At 40.4% G+C, this 20,287-nt stretch overlaps 1 protein-coding gene across 4 annotated transcripts; it reads left to right on the forward strand.

Annotated features, from left to right (window-relative positions):
- Positions 1–147: 147 nt before the first annotated feature.
- ttc33 (tetratricopeptide repeat domain 33) lies at positions 148–19,987 on the forward strand. Of its 4 annotated transcripts, none has more exons than XM_030065427.1 (5): positions 148–257; positions 1,472–1,717; positions 8,792–8,873; positions 13,846–13,977; positions 18,259–19,987. In XM_030065427.1, the coding sequence occupies exons 2-5, from the start codon at positions 1,476–1,478 to the stop codon at positions 18,631–18,633; spliced, it is 831 nt and encodes a 276-aa protein (XP_029921287.1). In that variant the 5' UTR covers positions 148–257; positions 1,472–1,475; the 3' UTR covers positions 18,634–19,987. The 4 variants fall into 4 exon arrangements, with proteins under 4 accessions (XP_029921287.1, XP_029921288.1, XP_029921289.1 ...); XM_030065428.1 differs by having other exon boundaries at positions 161–257; positions 1,475–1,717; XM_030065429.1 differs by lacking the exon at positions 148–257 and adding an exon at positions 277–565.
- The last annotated feature ends 300 nt before the right edge of the window (positions 19,988–20,287 follow it).

A 20,287-nucleotide genomic window follows, 5' to 3' on the forward strand; every position in this document is an offset into this window, starting at 1 on the left:
CGTTTTTTATCCGCAATATTTTCATTAATTTCCCATACTTTAATATTCATACTTTCACACAGCCTATGAACGCGCTACATGGTTTATGTCGGCCCACACAAAATTAGAAGGGCTCCGTGTGGTACCTTTAAGAGACGATGTCAACAGTTGCACGGCTTCCGGGTCAGAAAAGGTCACCAAGTAGATGCTAGCTTCCGGTTTGCTGCAACAACAACAACAACAACAACACGGGAGAGTGCACAACACTGCAGATTTCTGTGCGTATAACGTTCCCTGCATAATTCAGCGTGCGTGTCTGCGTCCAACTAACATGTTTTACTGCCATTAAAAGCAGCTCTATGATTTATCAAGTGCAGGTAGAGCTAGCGATTAGCCGACGCTAATGCTAGCTGGCGTCTATAAACAAGCTCACAAGCAGCTAGTAAAACAAGGCAGTTCACTGGTTGTCATGTTGCACAGGGCTATGATATGAAGCAGCTAAAATCACAAGAGTACACCGTGGTGGACTTTTATAAGTGACTGGCGTTGACAGTATCTCAGCTTGGACTTGTTTTCTGTCCATACAGTGAGTTATTTCTCTGCATTCAAATATCTGTGCGCGTGTTTAAACGGTCCAATCGAGTTGTGTGCCGCGTATCACCGCAGTTTAGGCGTGAAGGAGCTTCCACAAAGCCTAGCATCGTATATTTGACTAAGTCAGAAAGGGTTGACTAAGTGTAAATAAGTGTACTTGTCTAGTTGCCATGACTGCACATTTGATGAATAGTTGAGTTGCTGTAAAGCTGGTAGTCCACATTGATGCATGTTGTTTTATTCGGGTTGTTGGACAGCATGCTAACGTGATGAGTCTCTAATCTGCCCCTTTGATATTTCACAAGTGTCTTACAGCTGATTGTCCACAGTTGACTGCTGCTCACATTGTGTGCCTGTTAGATAGATAGATAGATAGATAGATAGGTACTTTATTCATCCCGAAGGAAATTCACAGTTTTCAGCAGTATCCACAGAATACAAGATTAAGTAAATCAAAAATAAAGAATAAGTAAATCAAAAATAAAGAATAAAAGATGACCCTCGAGATCTAAAGATCTAAGTACCCAATGTGCAAAAAAAACAATGTGCAAAAAAACAATTAAACCAGTGTGCATCGATGTATACAATGTGCATAGATGAGGGCAATGTGCAAATTCACAGTATAAACAGATGATAAATAAATAAATAGCACCCAGATGATAAGTAGATGATAAAAAACCAATAAAACCAGTGTGCATCGATGTATACAATGTGCATAGATGAGGGCAATGTGCAAATTTACAGTATAAACAGATGATCAATAAATAGCACCCAGATGATAAATAGATGATTAAAAAAAACCAATAAAACCAGTGTGCATCGATGTAGTTAAGGTGCTGAGTAGAAGGAAGAATGTGCATACATGTTAATGCGGTCGGTGACCTCTCTTGCACCCCAGCAGGATGGCGTCATTTGGCTGGAAGAGGAAAGCCGGTGAGAAGGTTTCAAAGTCAATTGTGCGTCAGTTCGAGGCCGAAGCTGGGAAAGCTGGTGATGATGATGATGATGATGATGAAGCCTGTGCGAATGATGAGGTGGACTGGCTGCATGCAATCAAGCGTCGGCGGGAGGTCCTGCTGGAAGACTGTTCGGCCAAGAGCAAGAGGCTGAAAGATGAGGGCGCGCTGCTGGCTGAGCAAGGCAGGTAAGGGAAGAAATACCAGTGAAGTGTTTTCTTTGGCAGCTTTTCTGTCCTTGTGTTTGTGCATGACGCTCTCTTTGGCCAAGTATGCCTGCTGGTGCTTTCATTTCTCGGTTACACACAAGACTTCTCGTTAAACAATCATCAGTGATGTTGATATAAAGACCAAGCAGGTCAAAAACAAATAACAGAGCAGCAAAAACAGTTTCTCAGGAAATACCCCCCTTTTGCTGTAATACAGCCTTTAAAATCAGAAAAACACACTACTTGCAATATTATGATATCCAAATTCCCAGATAATCTTTGGCACATCTTAGGTAAATGCCTGTAAGCAGAGATTGTAATTCTGAATGACACTGGTTGGTTGGTTCTGGCTCTGTATGCAAACAAGTGTGTTTTTGTGAGCATTTTCATTGGTAATTGGTACATATTTATATTGACTCAGGCAATGCTTTGACAAAATACTGATACAGAATAGACGTTTTGCTGATCTCGAGCTATTAATCAAGCTATTAATTACATTTATAGATATTCCATTACAATCATTACCAGGTTTAAAGCAGTCATAGTTGTAAGTTGAATCCTATACTGCTGTGACATTGACAGCTGTTTTTTTTATACTGAACGCTGGTGTCAGTTCTTGGTGGACTGCTGCACCACAAAGAAAGGGTTTCATCTCCCCTTTGCCTTTTGTCCAGAAGCATCGCTCATTTCACTGCCACAGTTGGTGAATGTTTGTTGTACAGCGAAGCCTCTGCTGTTCATTTTCTGAGAAAATATCGTGCGAAGACAACCAGGAGCCCGCTCAGGAAATGAACTGTTATCCTCATTTGTCTGCTCTCTTCCTTTTTTTCTGTTTCACTCTCATGGTTTTTCTGAAAGGTGATTTTTGTGGTAGATTTCACACAGAACAGCACAGGATGTTGGCTTTGCCTGTGAGCAGGCATGTGAATACACTTCCTGGCCCCAAAAAAAAGTCGCCACCAAAAATATTTCTAATATTTCGTTGGACTGCCTTTAGCTTTGATTACGGCACGCATTCACTGTGGCATTGTTTCGATAAGTTTCTGCAATGTCACACGATGTATTTCCGTCCAGTGTTGCATTAATTTTTCACCAAGATGTTGTATTGATGATGGGAGAGTCGGATGTGTGTGAAAATGATGTCTCATGCTCCCTGAACCACTCTTTCACAGTTTGAGCCCCATGAATCCTGGCATTGGAATATGCCCGTGCCATCAGGGAAGAAAAAATCCATTGATGGAATCACCTGGTCATTCAGTATATTCAGGTAGTCAGCTGACCTCATTCTTTAGGCTCTTAATGTTGCTGAACGTAGACCTGACCAAGTGCAGCAGCCCCAGATCAGAGCACTGTCCCCACAGGCTGGTACAGTAGGCACTAGGCATGATGGGTGCATCACTTCATCTGCCTCTCTTCTTACCCTGATGCGCCCATCACTCTGGAACAGGCTAAATCTGGACTCATCAGACCACATGACATTGATGATATTAATGCATTGGACAGTTCTTAACCCAATTTTGGTAGTTTCTGCAATCTCCTTAGATGTTTTCTCTGCTTGATGCATGCCAATGATTTGACCCTTCTCAAACAGACTACCGTTTTTTCCACGACCACAGGATGTGTCTTTCGACATGGTTGTTTAAGACATGAGGAGCTACTCATTGCATCAGTTGGGGTTAAATAACTTGTTGCCAGCTGAAAGATAATCACCAATGCAGTAATTATCCAATAGGAGGCTCTTACCTATTTGCTTAGTTAAATTTAAATTAAATTTCTTTTGGCCAGGAAGTGTATTATGAGAAATCCTCCAGATGAGGGCGCCATTGTCCAGAAGACATAGCTCTGTCCGTGGCTCTGCACTGATACGGCTATGGAGAGAAGAATTAGAGAAATCAGTTATTATTTGTCTTATTAAGACATTAACAACTGAAGGCTAGTTGAGCTTTTTATGTGATTTGCTGCGAGTAACAGACATGAAATCAGTTCTGTCTTTTGTGACCCTGAGAGGAGCAGGTCTTCAGGCTGGTCAGCCCATATTCAGTGTTCAGTTGAGACTTTCTGAAAATATGCAAGAACTTCACAATATTACAGTATACTGAAAGCCTATAATATAAAAAAATGCTAAAGAGAAATTGTCTTTAGCCACACATCTCTTCATGATGAAACATTGCAGTGTGCTCTCTAGGACTTGTGGCAGTGCATCTTTATGGAGTGTATCTATTTATTTCATGTTTATTAAATCGGGGCAGATACATATACATTGAGCATTTCACAAAGATTCTGACATCATGTATCATAACATGTATAGCTTAAGAGAATTTGTGATGTTTGTCCCTAGTTGGGCCTTTGTTAAAACAGCTACACATAAGACATGATCAACAATTTAAAAAAAAAAATGCAGAGCACAGGATAGAAGTGAGTAAAGTAAGGACGACAGAAACCAAAAAATAAATAAAATTTAAAAAAGGACAAGGATATACATTTTGGTGAGAGTGCATGACTGACTATGTTTTAGAAACTCTTTCAATTTGGGGTTGAGGTGATCCCAGTTACGGTGAGTTTTGAGCTGAATATGTAGTGAATCCCAAATATTGATCCACCTGTACAAAAAATGTTGTCTAACCAAAGGACGTGCTGGGATGGGGCACCTCAATCTGAAAGGCACATATTTTCAATTCTTCTCTTGAGAATTGAGCAACTGCAACAGACCCAGTTTCCCCTCAGGGATCAATAAAGTATTTCTGATTCTGATTCTGAATTGATTCAGTGAGAATCTGATGTGCTCAGTTATCTTAACATTTATGGATAGGTTTAGTGTCAGAAACTGGAAATGTATGCACATCCAAGCAGGTGCTAGGCCAAAAACAAGCAAACATGGCTCACACACTGCAGAGCTCCAGTTTACTTCTTTATCCTATTCATAAGTTGGAATAATTTGGGGGCTTGCATTGTGCAAGCCGTTTGTTTGTTTCATAGGCTCCGCATTGGCCAATTTAATGAAATTATAAAAACTTAAAATGAAATGTTTATTGCATGGTTGTATACCAATCCTAGAGGTTTGATTATAGTTGGATTTGTTTAAAAAAAAAAAAAAGTAGTATGTCATTGCATTTGGAAATAAAAACAGTACATCCCGCAGTCCCAAATTGAACAAATCATTCAGGTTAAGACTTTTGTTTCTGTCCAGTTGCTAGACAAAGAAAAAGGCCTCCTTCAGGAACTGTTATTTGATATTGCTTCTTTTTAGCCAAATCACAATCACTTTATGAAATCCTTAGTCCAGTAGATGTAATGTTGTTGCCCACAGTAACTGTGTGTAATTGTGTTTGTGAGTAGAAAGTGGATTCTGCAGCGGAAATGATGTCCTGCTGGTCCATAATGGCTGGTCAGGGGTTTGAGATGGTGTCTGGATGAGGATGCTAGCCAGGACATTTTCTCCTCTAACCACATTGACCTCTGATGTCAGGCTATCATTACCAGGATTTAGATGCTCCTCGTGTAACTGAAGATCTTCATGACCTGTTTTGTGAACTGAGTCACATTTCGTGGATAGGTGAGACTGTGAAGGTAGGACTGTGATTTTCTGACATGTTTGAATGTTATTCTGCATGTCTGTGTTAATGTTAGAGGTTGTTTAATGTAAAATGATTAGGTTTGTTATGTAAATCTGTCTGTGAGCAAAATATCTCATAAGTTATGAACAGATTTACGTGAAACTTTGTAGAAAGGTTGGTCCGGGGCCATGGAGGAATTGATTAAATTTCTGTCCAAAAACTGTCCAGTGCATTAATATCATCAATATTGTCATGTGGTCTGATGAGTCCAGATTTACCCAGTTCCAGTCTGATAAAAGATGCAACAAGGATCAACAGAAACGTGACTATGACCGTGTTGTAATTTTGACATCATGCAGGGAATGAGACGTGGAAGTGCCATAAATTCCAATGTTAAAACTCCACTATGAAATAATTATTTCAGTAGCACTGAATGAAATGATATACAGGTGACATTTTCATAATTTCAAAGCCCTTATTAAAGGACTTCAAACACGTTTAATCGTAGCAGTTTTCATGATATGAAATAAAATGAACGAAGGTGAATGGCTGCTCCGCTAAGCGCATCATCCATCTCAGATCCGTGTAGTTGCCGCGCAACCATCGTAAGTAATTTGTTGATTTCAAAATGTGCACATATCAGATATGACCAGCTGGACAAATGGAGATGTACCGCACTGTTGGGTGAAGGCAAATACCGGATCTTCCTCATTGGCAAAAGTCTGCGCTCTGCTGAGCACATTTTCTAGCATGGGCGACAGTTTTGTTTGCTCACTATTTTTCCATTGATCCATGATCTCACCGGCTACTGTCAACATTTGGTTTTAAATTCCCACACTGGTTGAGAGGGAGCGCCTTGCACAGGACACACTAATCTTCAGAACTACATGTTCTCTTCTTTTTTTTTTCCTTGTTATTTTCCTTCTTTGTCTTCCAATTCATTTAAAACTATGAAGCTCTTGATCAGTGTCACATGGCGAGAAGTGGTGACTTGGACGAACGATCCTCCAGTCATTGCAGAATGGGCGTCTGGGCTTGAAAGAGCAGGGGACACTTTCTTTGTGAAGTGTGTTGATCAAAAATCGAGAAAACTTCCTGAGCCAAGAAACTGGAAGCTTGATTTATAGACGGTGTATCCACTTGCAGATGTGGGTAGCCCAGAGATATTTTCGTCCCTTACACCATTGAATGAGACTTGAATAAAACAAATTCATCTTTAATCCAGCATAAGCTTTTGGAGTGCACAGAGATTTCATTTTGGTAATATTTTGTAATATCCTATCTAGTCTGAAGATTTACATGTGGTTTGGGGTTTTAGATGGATTTATCAGCACTCTGGTATAGTGCTGCTAACCATGTGTTGGGGATACTGCCTTCTTTATGCACAACATTGGTTTTCACCAGTCGACCATCCATCCATAGATTTCCTTTAATTAATTTTTGCTCTGTCTTTAAACTATAAGGTTGTGAATGTACATCACAACAAGTGATTGAAGTTTCTCATTTTTCTGTCATCCTTTCTTCCTTATACTCTCCCTCTCTCTCTCCCTTTCTCTCTCTCTCTTCTCTTATCTGTCTAATAGTCTTAATGGCCTTGCAGTCAGTAAAATATGTATAGCACTCAGGCTTCCAGTGGGATATTGCTTAATTTCCTGACATGATTTTGCACAGCCTTTTGCCACATCTGCTGTTGACGCTTTGACACTACCCTGGTTCCGTTTCCTAACTTTCCTTTTGAAGAAGAATGGCACACAGTCTGTCCCAGCCTCACCTTGGCTCCTGTTCTAGTAAGGACACAGCTAATCAGTGATAGGATAGAGTTATTGCATAACGATCTCATCCCCTGGCTTTAATTGATCTGTAAAACTTAAGGATATCCGTCTCCATAAAACTGCGATACAGACATGATAAATAAATTGGTTGTCAAACACACAGGATTCATCAGGTAATCTTCCCAAACTCTTTCTCTAGATCAGTACGATAAAACGAGTCTTCAGTCAATATTTACTCGAGGAGGAGGCTAGAGTGAACCAGAACGTATTGCTGTGTCATTGCAGTATATTTAAAAAAAAACATATCTGCTGGCCACAAACCCAATGAAACTTGAACCCTACAAAATAAAGGTTTGCACAGTACTGGTCTGCAGCCCTCACATGTGACTCGAAAATCCTCTTTATTCCTCTATTTGCATTACTTAGCAGAAACTGGTAGCTAATCTCGGACAAGAACCATATGAAACGACAGACTTCCTTAGGAAGGGGTTGATTGCACAACCTCCGTTTGCATCTAAGTTGACCTGATTATGCTCGCAGGACCTCGTGCTGCAGCCCTCGCTTGTTCTGTCCAGCCGCTCTGACAAGAGCCAATTCTCCTTTTTCTCACAAATGATAAGCTGACAGAACAGAGGCTGGCCGCCTTGAATTAAAACTCACTCAGAGCAGAGGTGGGATGAAAGATTGTAAAAAATACCTGAAATATGAATGATCCAGATTCACTATATGGTATTTGTCTCAGCCTCGTAAACATTGTGTGCAAGAACAGAAAGGAATCAGAGGCAGCTTCCCTATGGCAGAAATAACCTCCCTAAGCAAATACAAGCAAATTCAACTTACTGTGGGTAAAGCCTGTCAATTTCAGGCTGTATCATATACACTGAACAAATGTGCCCTTCAATTACATAACACACACTGATCTCAAGACAGGGACAGTGAGACAAAGAATGTTTGATTGCATGAGTCGTTCATACTTCACAACGTTGGCATGCAACAGTAAACTAACTAGTTCTGCTTCTTATGAACTGTTCAGTGGAAGGCTGGGACAAGATGAAAATATAATGTTTCCACACGTCTGCCTTAACTTTTTTTTTGTGAGGAGCCTTCAAACATGGTGACAGTCAGGATTTTGGAATGATGGGAAAGATGCAGGCTCCTCCTTGTGCCAAATTAACAGAAAACACAAAATCAATATAGGAGTGTATATTAGCGAGCTAGACAGCTTTTGAGGATATTCATGATCATCCCTATTTATGATTATCCTGATAATGGAAAGTCACCACAATCAACTCAACTTTTTTGGGGTGTTTTTATAGCGAGAGGCGATATTATCCCATATCATCCCATCCCTCAATGAGGTCAAAAGTTGACCTCATTGAGGGTGCTAAGCCTTGTTTTAACCTAAGTGCGAAGTCGCTGTGTTCATTTTTGGATCAGTTATTTAGTATTAGGCAACAGTCATGATGATTTTGCAGACGGAGTTTCAAATACTGGAAATAAATTTGATGCTTAAATAATTGGTACCACCTGTAGCTCCCTGTCTGGACAGTAAATCTGTAGCAAGCGGAGGAGTGCCAACAAACATGCTGCTAGACTAATCTTATCTTTAATAGTAAATACCCCACTTCCCTCAGGGGGAATTTCTTGAAACATCTATCACCTGATCCACAATGTGTGTGTATGTGTGTGTGTGTGTGTGTGTGTGTGTGTGTGTGTGTTTTCTGCAGGCACTGGGAGGCCATTAAGAAGTGGGATGAGGCCATTCAGCTGACTCCAGACAACCCGCTACTGTACGAGATGAAGTCTCAGGTACATGACAAAGCAGCGTTGTGCAATTACAATATTGTATCATTTCTCCCCTCCACTTCTCCTCTTCTCTTCCTTTTAGTTCCCGATCCTGTCATAGTGCGGTTAAAATTGCCTCGAACCATGTGACTGGAACATCATGTCTCTGTTTCATCTTTTTTCCTCGTACAGCACAGTGTGTCTCAAGAAATGCCTACATGCGGTATGCAATCCAGATGCTGCCTTCAGAGTTGGGTGGTGCGTTTTACATCAGGGTCAGGGAATACTTTTGTCATGAGTTTTGTGTATTCCTAGAAATTGTAATCGACAATGATAAGGAACCTGTGGCAGCTTGCTGTGAGAAAGGTTCGCAGCTGTGGATTTGAACATCAACTTTTATCTGAGGCTGTTACGTGAAGAACATACATGATGTTATTGTCTTTAGATGGGAAAAGTTAATGAGCAAAAGCATTTTTGTGCCTGTACACACTGGGTATAAGTGTGTATAATCTCCACCCCTTAATCCTGTTTGTTTATGTGTGTGTGTGTGTGTGTCCATGTGTGTGTGTGACTTTCAGCCATCACTGCCACCCAGACCCTCTTCCAGCTGCCACATTTGTATGCTTTCATGTGGGATATGAGTTATCAGCATGTTGATAACACTGCTGAAAGTGCAGCGTGTTCGCAGTAGGTTAGGGATTTTTTTTGCCTCCTTTCACTTTGTCTCTCTCTTTTGGTTTGTTCCTTTCACTTCCTCTTTTTCTCTCAGTGTCTCTCACTCTGTCCATACTAGAATCTTGTTTTTTTTTTTTTCTTCAGACAAAGACATCTTTGAAAATGCGGACAACCCCTTACAACTGGGAAAAGTACAAGAGCCGTAGGACATTGAGAGGCAGCTAGATAATCCTCTGAACCACATTATCTTTCATTCATTCATCATCTGCAGCCTAATTAAATCTCTCATTACAGCCATGGCTATTTGCTTGACATTTTCTGAGTCTTCTATGCCTGACGTCACGCGTTCCACAAGAATTAATCAAGATACCTCGCTGGAGCCACAAATAATCCAACAAAGTCTATTTTTAACCTGTCATGTTTTTTTTCATCTTTATTGCAGGATGTCAGGATATCAGAATTATGGTAACTAATACCAACACCAGTGACAGTCCATGATTCTTGATACCTCTTACTTCTTGATACCATCTTTTATTTAAAATGTTATAGAAACATTTGCAAGTAAAATTTCAAGTATCTAAACATACAGATGACATAAGAATAAGAGCACTGGGTTACAAATACCAATTCTACAATATCTTTTGCATATTCAGAGAAGCCATGCAAAATTTTACATTCATGCCATAAATATTCTGTGAGTTACAGGTAGATTGAAATTTCACACTTGCATTTTGAGCCTCTTAACTTAATTTCTAGTAGAGACAGCCACATGAAAGTTTCAGGGCTAAAAAAACAAACTTGAGCTCTGTTCAAACCTGCAGGCAAGTCAGTTTTTGCATTTTCCAATAAATATGCAGAAGATATTGTAGAAAAAAATCAGTTGACACTGAGGAGCTCAGGTGGGAGGAACTTGTTGAATTTCCATGGAATGGTCTTGTGTAATAATTGCTTGGAACATTCTAGTAGAAAACAAAGTAACCCCATAAACTAGTCATTTGAGGTTTTCTTGTGTTGGTGATGAGTCTTGTGTTGAGTTTCTGCAGCACCTGGTTATACGTCAGCGTTCACTCCCAGTGTGCTCCTTGGGGTGCACTGATATGACTCTGGGGTCTGGTATAAACTTGTGTCACTACTAAAAACACTAGTCTTGGTACAGTTTTCCAGATTTTGGTATTGACTTCTTTGGCACCAGAGCATTGATTCTTGTGACATCCGAAATGTTCACTGATGTGTATTGTAAAATTGTTTGTAGTGGTGGGAATCATTGGCTAAACAATTTGTATTAATTCATTTGTTTATGGAAATAGTTCAATTCAACTGGAGCTTGTAAAACCGTGATTCAATCCAATAATTTGATTCAGCACTTTTAGCCAGAAGTTTATATTAACAAGCACGTGCAATACTTCAAGATTATCCTTTTCCTCTGAAATGTGAAAAATGTGAAACTACAGTTACATTAACATTATTCTTAAATAAACATTTTTTGCAGTTATTAGCAATTAGCAATTATTTGCACAAAAAGGTGCATTTCATAGTACTCTGTTAGAGCAACACATGTTGGGTCTTCTTTTTTTCAAAAATTATTAATCACTCAATTCAAAGCATTTTTTAAGAGTGATTTATTATTTATTTCTCTCCAGATTAATGCATTTGAATCATCAGAATTTATAATCAGTGCAATGAATGAATCATTTCACACCCGATTGTTTGCATTGCATTTGGAAAACACAATCACACAGTGTCACAGTCAGGGCTGAACGATATATCGTTATCATATTGTTATATAGTTATCAACATGCATGATATTAATATCTCAAAAGCCAACGACATGAACAATATCAAATTTAAGGTTAGCCTAAGACACTGATTGGTCTGTTCCAATCAATAAAATACTTTGTGAATTAACTGCGCTTTTTATGTTCATTTAGTATTATTATGCTGTTTTTTGATTTGTTTGGTTTGAAGAATGCTGAATTTTCACTGATGCTACACTTAAAATTTCAAATAAATGTGAACCCATAGTCATATCATATCGCTATCGAGAAATTTGGCATAAACATAGCAGTATGAAATTTAGTCCATATTGTGCAGCCCTAATCAGAATAATGTTTAATTCCAGTGTTTGGTAGGCTAAAATAACAGGCAGTATCTTCACGACAAATATGCGTACTGTTATAAAAGCATCAGACAGTGAGGCGTGGCTAAACCTGCAGCACACACCACAGGCAGACATGTAGGACTTATTTTCTAGTTTCTGTCTTACTGGCCCACCGCAAGCAGCATGTCACCATGCAAATGGTGCATCCAGGTGTTTTCACAGTAGTCTTTGTTTTATCACACACCATCTATGTTAAGGCGCTTTCCAGTAATACCATGCAAACGGCAAGATGATAAAAGGCATTTGGAGTTATCTGTCAAAGCTTTTAAAATTTTGGTAAATGATATGAAAAGGTTCTTGGTTAATGGAATCCCTGGCTGATATGAACCATTATAGGATATTTAAGGAGGAAAATGTTACAGGATGAGGTCTGGAAAATGAATACTGCTACTCCTTAATAGTTTAGATGAATTTTTCACGTGTGATTAAACAAATCAGAGCATAATCTATTAGGCAGAGAGGAAATTTAATTTTGCCCAGCTTACATACTGCTGTTATGCCTGACCTGTATTTATATCTTGTTTATATCTCAGTCACATTCAGCAGCTGCAAAAAAAAAAAAAAAAAAAATTCCAATGCCTTTAATGTCTCTTGTCAGTCCATCCTCTCAAGTTTGGATGCTGTTCACTCACATTAGGCTGGAATGGGCCGGGTCTCATCAAATTCCCATCACTGAGCCAAATGACGAGAATGGCTGATCTGAGCTCACACTGGCCATTTACATCCTCTCATCACTTTCTTCCTATTTAACCTAATCAGCATGTGGATGATGCGTCCAGCCCCCTGTCAATCAGTCATTGTAGACTGTGGTCTGCTCTGGAAGAAATGAGCTCCATTTGCAAAGCTTTCATCACGTCTCTCTGGCTGTGTGAGTGACGTCAAGCCGAACAGTGTCAGTGATACTTCACCTTTTTGGCCATTTAACATGCCGTAGTTTTCCCCTTGGAAGAGCCACAAGTTCAGTTTGACGTAGTCTCAGAAATTTCCATTTTTTATATTTCTTGGCTGTTTCTGTTGTGATCTGGTACATTTGTCTTCTCAGTCTAAGATAAGCAGATGAGTGCATTAATGGCATATCACTGGAGGTCCCTATTTATCCAGGACAGATAAAGCTTCTACCCATATACTGTGCCGGCTTCTGGCTGTGCTGTGCCCCTTGAATGTAAGGCTATCATGTAGCACTGTCATTCCTGCATCTTCAGCTCTTCATTTCTTGTTGAAGATGAAAGCCGTGGCACTTTAGCACTTACATTCTATTTTGTTGCTCTTTTCGAACCTTTTTTGCCAATGCTCTGTCTTTTCCATAATGATTGCTATTCGTTTTGCTGCTGCAACAACCTAATTTGCCCAAGACGATCAATAGAGTGTCATTTTATCCTACAGCGATCCATCTCCTAATGCTCTAATGTCTTGATTAGTATAAAGGGTTTATGGTTCATCATGTGTGCATGATGCAGAAATGATTATGGATTTTTTTTTCTTTAACATATCTCAAAGTTCTGAACAAATTTCCCTGAAACTGTAGAAACGTTGGTCCTGAACCAAGGAGGAGTTGATTTAATTTTGCACCAGTTGGCCGAGAGATGCAACAAGGACAAACTGAAACATGACTACAGTATGACCGTGTTGCAATTCACCTCATTCACTTCGGCGCCATGTTAGCATAACTGACGTCATGCAGGTGATTAGATGTGGAAGTGCCAATGTTGAAACTCCACTATAAATATGCTGTTTCAGTAGCGTTGAATGAAATGACATGCAGGTGACACTTTGATGAATTCAAAGCCCACATTAAAAGACATAAATTGCATTTAATCGTAGCAGTTTTCCTGATTTAGAATAACAAGAATGGAGGTGAATGGCTACACTGCTGAGTGCATCCATCATCCGTCTCAGATCCCTCTGGTTGCTGCTGATGATTCACAACCAGTGCAGGTCATTCAGGCCTTCAGTCCCAGGCCTTGGGATTGAGGGATGGTCTACCCCATCATTGCACTTCCCTGCTGCTCTCAAAACTGCCCAGTCAGCCAGCTGCATTTATTTAAATTTTGCCCAGACTGACTTGATATCTAAAAGTTATTCCATACTGACCATGAACACACACAGACAAGACACATGCACACACCCAAAGAGCTTAACTTTTGTCGTCTGCCTGGCCTGCAGGTGTTGACCATCCTTCAGGAGGTGTTCCCAGCGGTGAAGGCAGCAGAGATGGCAGTGAAGCTCCGCCCCCTCTGGTGGGAGGGCTGGCAGACTCTGGGCCGTGGCCAGCTAAACCTTGGGGAGGTGGATCTGGTGAGTATCGCAATTACCTCTTAAATAGACAGTGCCAAAGTAGGCTTAGTAGTGTTAGATAACTTTTTAAGGCATGTCACTTGCCGAGTCATTTATCATATCTTCATTCATGTGTTGGCTGTTGACATTGTTGACAACTCCTGTCAGATGTTTGCAACTTTGATTCACTGTGCCTGTTGTGGTTGTGGATTATAAACCAGTGCAAAAGTTGAAGTTATTGTTTGTTGCCCTTTGTTGTCTCAAAATCCACGAAGATGCACCGGTTAATTCTATTGAAGCATTTATCAGTTCTATTAATTCCCTGTCTCTGAGCTCAAGTGCCTCTTTGAAAGCATGCCTGTTGCCTAGGGCATGGTGGATTGCTTAAAGTGCCCCAGAACACGCCAGGGCGTGTGGGTGTATGAGGCATGCAGATGATAGCTACACTGCTTACCCATTTAGAGCAGACCAAGCAGGACTGAACTTAGAAAAACCCTATGGCAAACGGCACTGTGTATAGATCCCACATGTCCCGGAGCAAGAGAGCTGTTCAACCCAAAACAACAATGGGAAGTGTTGAAAGTTACTTCAGCTAAAGCTAAGCCAAATATAGACACACCTTCATATGTAATGAAGGTATTGGGAAGGAAGAAAAAAGCACATCTATTTTTAGTGGGGCTTGTTCAGTCAAGTTTCAGAACTTTGTGTGCATCAACATGTTTGAGTAGCGCCTGCTTGTGCAAATCTAAGTGCAGTGATTTCCCCATTTTGTCTTTTATAAGTGTCTGTCTTTTCTTTCCCCTACCTTCCTTAGTTTTCTTCTGTCTGTTTCACGACGGGGCAACATGGAAAGTACCTCAGACAGACACATACTGCCAGAAATGCACAGCTTGTTAAAAATTGCGAGAATACTTGAAACTGCTATTGACAGCATTGCAACATGAGGCCCTATCGCCTTGAATCATTCTGTTCATTACTATCAGGTGCTTTTGAGCAACATGTTCCCAGAGAAGCAGGTCATCCGCCTGGAGGGACTTTTTTTTATTCCCAAAAGAAAGAATCTTCACTTGAGGCTCAAGTCTGTCTAAGACTAAACATCAAATTGTGGTTTTGGGCATAGACAGTTTGTTTATCACAAATTTGTCATAGCTCATTTGTCAAGGATTGCAGGTTGTGCTTGACAGCGCTGTTTGCCCAATAGGTTTTGTTTATTTATGCCACAAGCTGGAGAAATCGGTCACATTACACATCAAGTTGAAAGGAATTTTGGCTTGACATAAGAGTTTTACGGGGGATGAAAAAGAGAGAGTCAGTGATACAGGAAGGCTCGCTTTTTCATATGGAAACAACTCGTAAATACATGGCCTGCATTGAGGAGTTTTTAATATTTAATAACCAGCAACAGTGTCTAAGAATAAAACTATTCTTCAGTGAAGTGACCTTATGTTGATAACCAGTGGAGTTAACCAGTACTTGCTTTTCTTCCATATTCACTGACAACCTATTACAGCAGTAAGGTTTGCTGCCATTATGTTGCCCCGTGATTTGGGATGGGGTTTTGGGATGAAACCAGACCAGACCCCTGTTTCTGGGTCATTGTTAAAGTTTTTTCTGTCCGCTCATGTTTAAAGAAACAATTCCACTGCATGAGAAGCTCATGCCCATAATGGCACCATTGGGACTGAATTCAGATTTTAATCGGATTTTTCCAGGGAAAGCAGTTAGTGCCAGTAAAATACTTGACTTTCAAGTACCTAAGAACATGAATAGAAAACATGAATACATGAAAAATGACATGGCAGATATTTTCACATTTTATGATAATTAATATTGACAGCAAACAGACCTAGTAATAATAATAATAATAATAATAATAAGTGAATAATAATAGTTAATAAACCAAATGTCTTGATCACATGGGCATGTTTTAGAGATGATGACCGGGAAGAGACCAGTTTGAAGATGACCAGTTATTTTTACTTTTTATTAAATGTGTCTGCATTCGTCCTTCCCCAGCCTCAGCTGCAGACGGACCAGAGAACTTTCTCCTCCGAGTTGAACTACTGAAAAACAGCTACTAAAAAGCTTTCTCCAGAGTCATTAGAAAGATTAAGAACGTATCCTCTCATCTGCATCTAGAGTCTTTGCCTGAATATCTCCTTAACCCAGACTGCAAGGTGCTCTCTGCTAGATTTGCTCATTCCACAGACGGCGAGGGTTTTGTCTTCATCAGATTCTCCACCACTACCGTGCTTATTTCATTGAGCAGTAACCTTGACATCGTTAGCTACTTGATGCGGTGCTAGTATTGATCAAAATTTGTTGAAAATTAGTGTTGGAAGTGCAACCAAGGCCATTTGGATCATTTGACCCCCTAAGTTGAAAAGAATGCTATATCTTTGTGACCATTTATTGATTTGGCCCCTTTTCGCCATTTTTACATCCGTCTCTTGTTATAACGATCTTGTTTTTCAGTTGCTTAGGGTTGAGATTTGCTTCCGACATTCGTTTTTAATGGACTTCTGCTGCTTTCAGTCTCTATTGGCGCTGATTGATGAACTCATCAGTCACCACATGTGGCACTTAGCATTGGATTAATTTTACAATTTCACTGGTGGACAGTTGTCATGTCTCAGATCTGACATATAGTCCCATTACCGATTGAAGGAGGACATTTCTGTTTCTATTCTGCGAGTTAATAGCACAGAAATTGATCCACAAATGCATGGTCAGCTGAGTGAGATGAACATCTTATTAAGGAAACAGTAAATCTGCTTGTAATGTGGTGTAAGTAAGGTTAGGCTCTTGTTTGCTTGCATTTTGATGATAGACCTCCAGCTACACCAAAGTCAGCATCGTGCTTTCATTTTGAGACCTGAGAGTCACAGTGAAGCCACAAACATGGCCCCATAGGAATCTGGGCCAACCATTAAGACCTCTTTGAAACCAGCGTTACACATTTCTCCTCACTGACAGTTTGAGTGAGTGCTTTGATGTTTTTATGACCCCCGACCCACTGCAGCGACAGCCATAGCCGTGTCTGTGATTTAAGCATTCATAAGAGGGTTGAGATATTTCTGAGGGAAGGACGGAACATGGGGGTTCCCCGTGACTGTTCGGTGTTGCTCTCATATATTGTCATAATGAACAATGCACACAGGAGGATGACATTTTTATTCATAAAGCAGAAATGGAGAAGTCAGTGCATTTTCCAAACAACATCCCTGAACCTGTATCACTTATCAGGTGATATACACTACTCACAAAAAGTTAGGGATATTTGGCTTTTGGGTGAAATTTATGGAAAATATAAAAAGTTCACGCTACAGTGATATTATATCATGAAAGTAGGGCATTTAAGTAGAAGCATACACTGGTGATTTCCTCATCTCAAACCATTTCTTGAAACAAAAGCCAACAACAGTGGTGGGTATACCACAACAAAAAATGTCAGTGTCAATAACTTGTCATGTGCCCTTGAGCATCAATTACAGCTTGACAGCGACGTCTCATGCTGTTCACAAGTCGACTTATTGTCTGCTGAGGCATGGCATCCCACTCTTCTTGAAGGGCGGCCCTCAGGACATTGAGGTTCTGGGGTACAGAGCTCCGAGCCTCTACACGGCGACTCAGCTGATCCCATAGGTTTTCTATGGGATTCAGGTCTGAGAAAGTGCAGGCCACTCCATTTGAGGTACCCCAGTCTCCAGCAGCCATTCCCTAATGATACAACCTCGATGAGCTGGAGCATCAAACACCTGATGTGAATTTTGCCGTTAAGCTCCTTGTTAGAGAACAGCAACTTGTGCAAAAAGTACTGAAACATTGAACAGTTGGACATGTGCATTCAAAAGTTTACAGAAGGTCACATTAAGTTCACCTGTAAAGGTTATAATGCATTTTAGGTTCATCCTGAAATTTCACCCGAAAGCCGAATCCCTAACTTTTTGTGAGTAGTAGGCCAATGTAGACAAATCCAGAGAAGTAGGCAAAAGTAAAAAAAAGAAGAAGTTGCCATTATGGGTGGCATCTCATGACTACACTGGCACTTTTGAATATGTACTTAACTTTTAGCTTTTTTATACAAGTTTGACAAAAGATGATAATGCCTAGATCTCAGTGGAATGTGAAAAAGAAATGATGAAATGCAGCTGCTTGTTGATTGATAATGATAGACTAGCAAAGTCATAAGAGACTATGCAAACTCACCCGGGACTATTTCACAGCACATCATGTAACAGGCAGTCTAACGTGCCCCCCCCATAAATGAGTAATCTATGAATGCTGATGTTCATCCTGCAGGCTGTGAGGAGTTTCCAGGTGGCCGTCCACCTCTGCCCGTCAGAGCGCTCCCTCTGGCAGGATGACTTGGCGTGGGCATGGAGGTTGCAGCAGCAGCAGTGTGCAGTGCAGGAGAAGAAACGAGAAGAAGAGGAGACCAAACAGAATCTTCTCAGTGCCCCAGAGCTCGAGCAGGACTATGATTTTGAGTCTGACGAAGTGCTGGCTGCCTGCATGGCTGTGGCCGAGCGACAGACACGCTACGAGGAGCTGAAGCGGACTGCAGTTGTCATCGACACTGAGGGCAATATCAAAAATGTACAGATTGAAGAGGAGGGATCAGCGGACGTTGCCTCTCCATCACACGCGGAGTTTGTCAAAGCACGAGGACTTTGAACTGGCATGAATTGACTTTAAATTGTGATTGTTGTGCGGAACAGTTTTACCTCCAAAGCTGTTGTTTTTTGTGAGCGTCGTTTAAAAAAAAATGTTCATTTGGAAGCCAACACGTAATCTCATTCTTTGTTGTAAAGCATTATGTGCTGTCCCAGATGAAATTATGATGAGATTAAATCAACAGTGATGAAAAATGTTTGCTAAATTCATTCTCTAATTAGTCAGAATCAAACATTGTCCTGGGCCAATGTACGAACACAAACATTAGAATCAAAACGGGGGGGACATAGGCTGTTATTCAGAGGAGCAGTCACTTGTCAGAAACACTGAAAATCTAGAGGAAAACATATTTTGTTGACTGGTACCCTTTAGCAAGGCACTTAACTCCTGGTGGCCAAAGGTACTTCCCTTTCTACCATAGTCACTGACTGACAACCTATTACAGCAGTAAGGTTTGCTGCCATTATGTTGCCCTGTGATTTGGAATGGGGTTTGGGGATGTGACCAGACCAGACCCCTGTTTCTGGGTCATTGTTAAAGTTTTTCCTGTCCGCTCATGTTTAAAGAAACATTTCCACTGAATGAGAAGCTCACGCTCATAATGGCACCATTGGGACTGAATTCAGATTTTAATCGTATTTTTCCAGGGAAAGCAGTTAGTGTCAGTAAAATACTTGACTTTCAATGTAAATATGACAAACCCTTCTAGCAAACGTCCTGGCACTGGGGCTCCTGGTAGTTTGGGTGCCACAGGGGAGACTAAGATTTTTTTTTTTTTTTTTTTTTTTCTCTGTTCGCTTAACATATTATCTCAAGTTAATGTTGTTTTGACAGCAAAGCTCTTCCTCTTCCATCCACTAACTAGTCAGAATCAAACACTGTCCTGGGCCAATGTATGAACACAAACATTAGAATCAAAACGGGGGGGGGACATAGGCTGTTATTTAGAGGAGCAGTCACTTGTCAGAATCACTGAAAATCTAGGAGAAGAAAACAGATTTTGTTGACTGGTAACAGATTTTGTTGACTGGTACCCTTTAGCAAGGCACTTAACTCCTGGAGGCCAAAGGTAAAGGTGCGCCAACTCAAATGTTGCATCCTCACTGGAAGGACTTCTCTTTTGTGAGATGAACAGAGACCATGTCCACTTGCGACGTGTTGACTGAAGCCACTGTGCACTCATATATATTTTGCAAAACTGCAACAGGTTAAAAACTTCACAGTGAACAAAATAGTGTTAAATTTTGATTCCCTTCCTATATAGCTATCTAGAAAGACAAATGGCGATACCAAACTGCGGTAACTAACAACAGGAAGGAAAAGACTTGCAGTAAAAACTGCAGTTAATGATGAACCACTGTTTGTTCTTTTTTTCCTGCTTCTTCTTACAGATTCTGTGAAAAACAAATTTCCCTGTTAGTTTTTAGCTGTTAATTATTATTTAGGTATGAATCATAGGTGAATCTGCAAAGGCGTACAGTTCACCCCTTTATTTATTCCTTGGTGAGCAGAGCTTGGACTAGGCCGTGCTAATTCGCTGATGCAGAGTCAAACTGCAGGCTGCTTTCATCTGTGCAGGCCATATGGAACAGGTGATGAAAAAAACAACATTTAAGTCACTTTTCACGTTTTACTGATGAAGCATTTGGTGCAC

Source organism: Myripristis murdjan, chromosome 12 (assembly GCF_902150065.1).
Source record: "Myripristis murdjan chromosome 12, fMyrMur1.1, whole genome shotgun sequence".
Classification (NCBI taxonomy): Eukaryota; Metazoa; Chordata; class Actinopteri; order Holocentriformes; family Holocentridae; genus Myripristis; species Myripristis murdjan.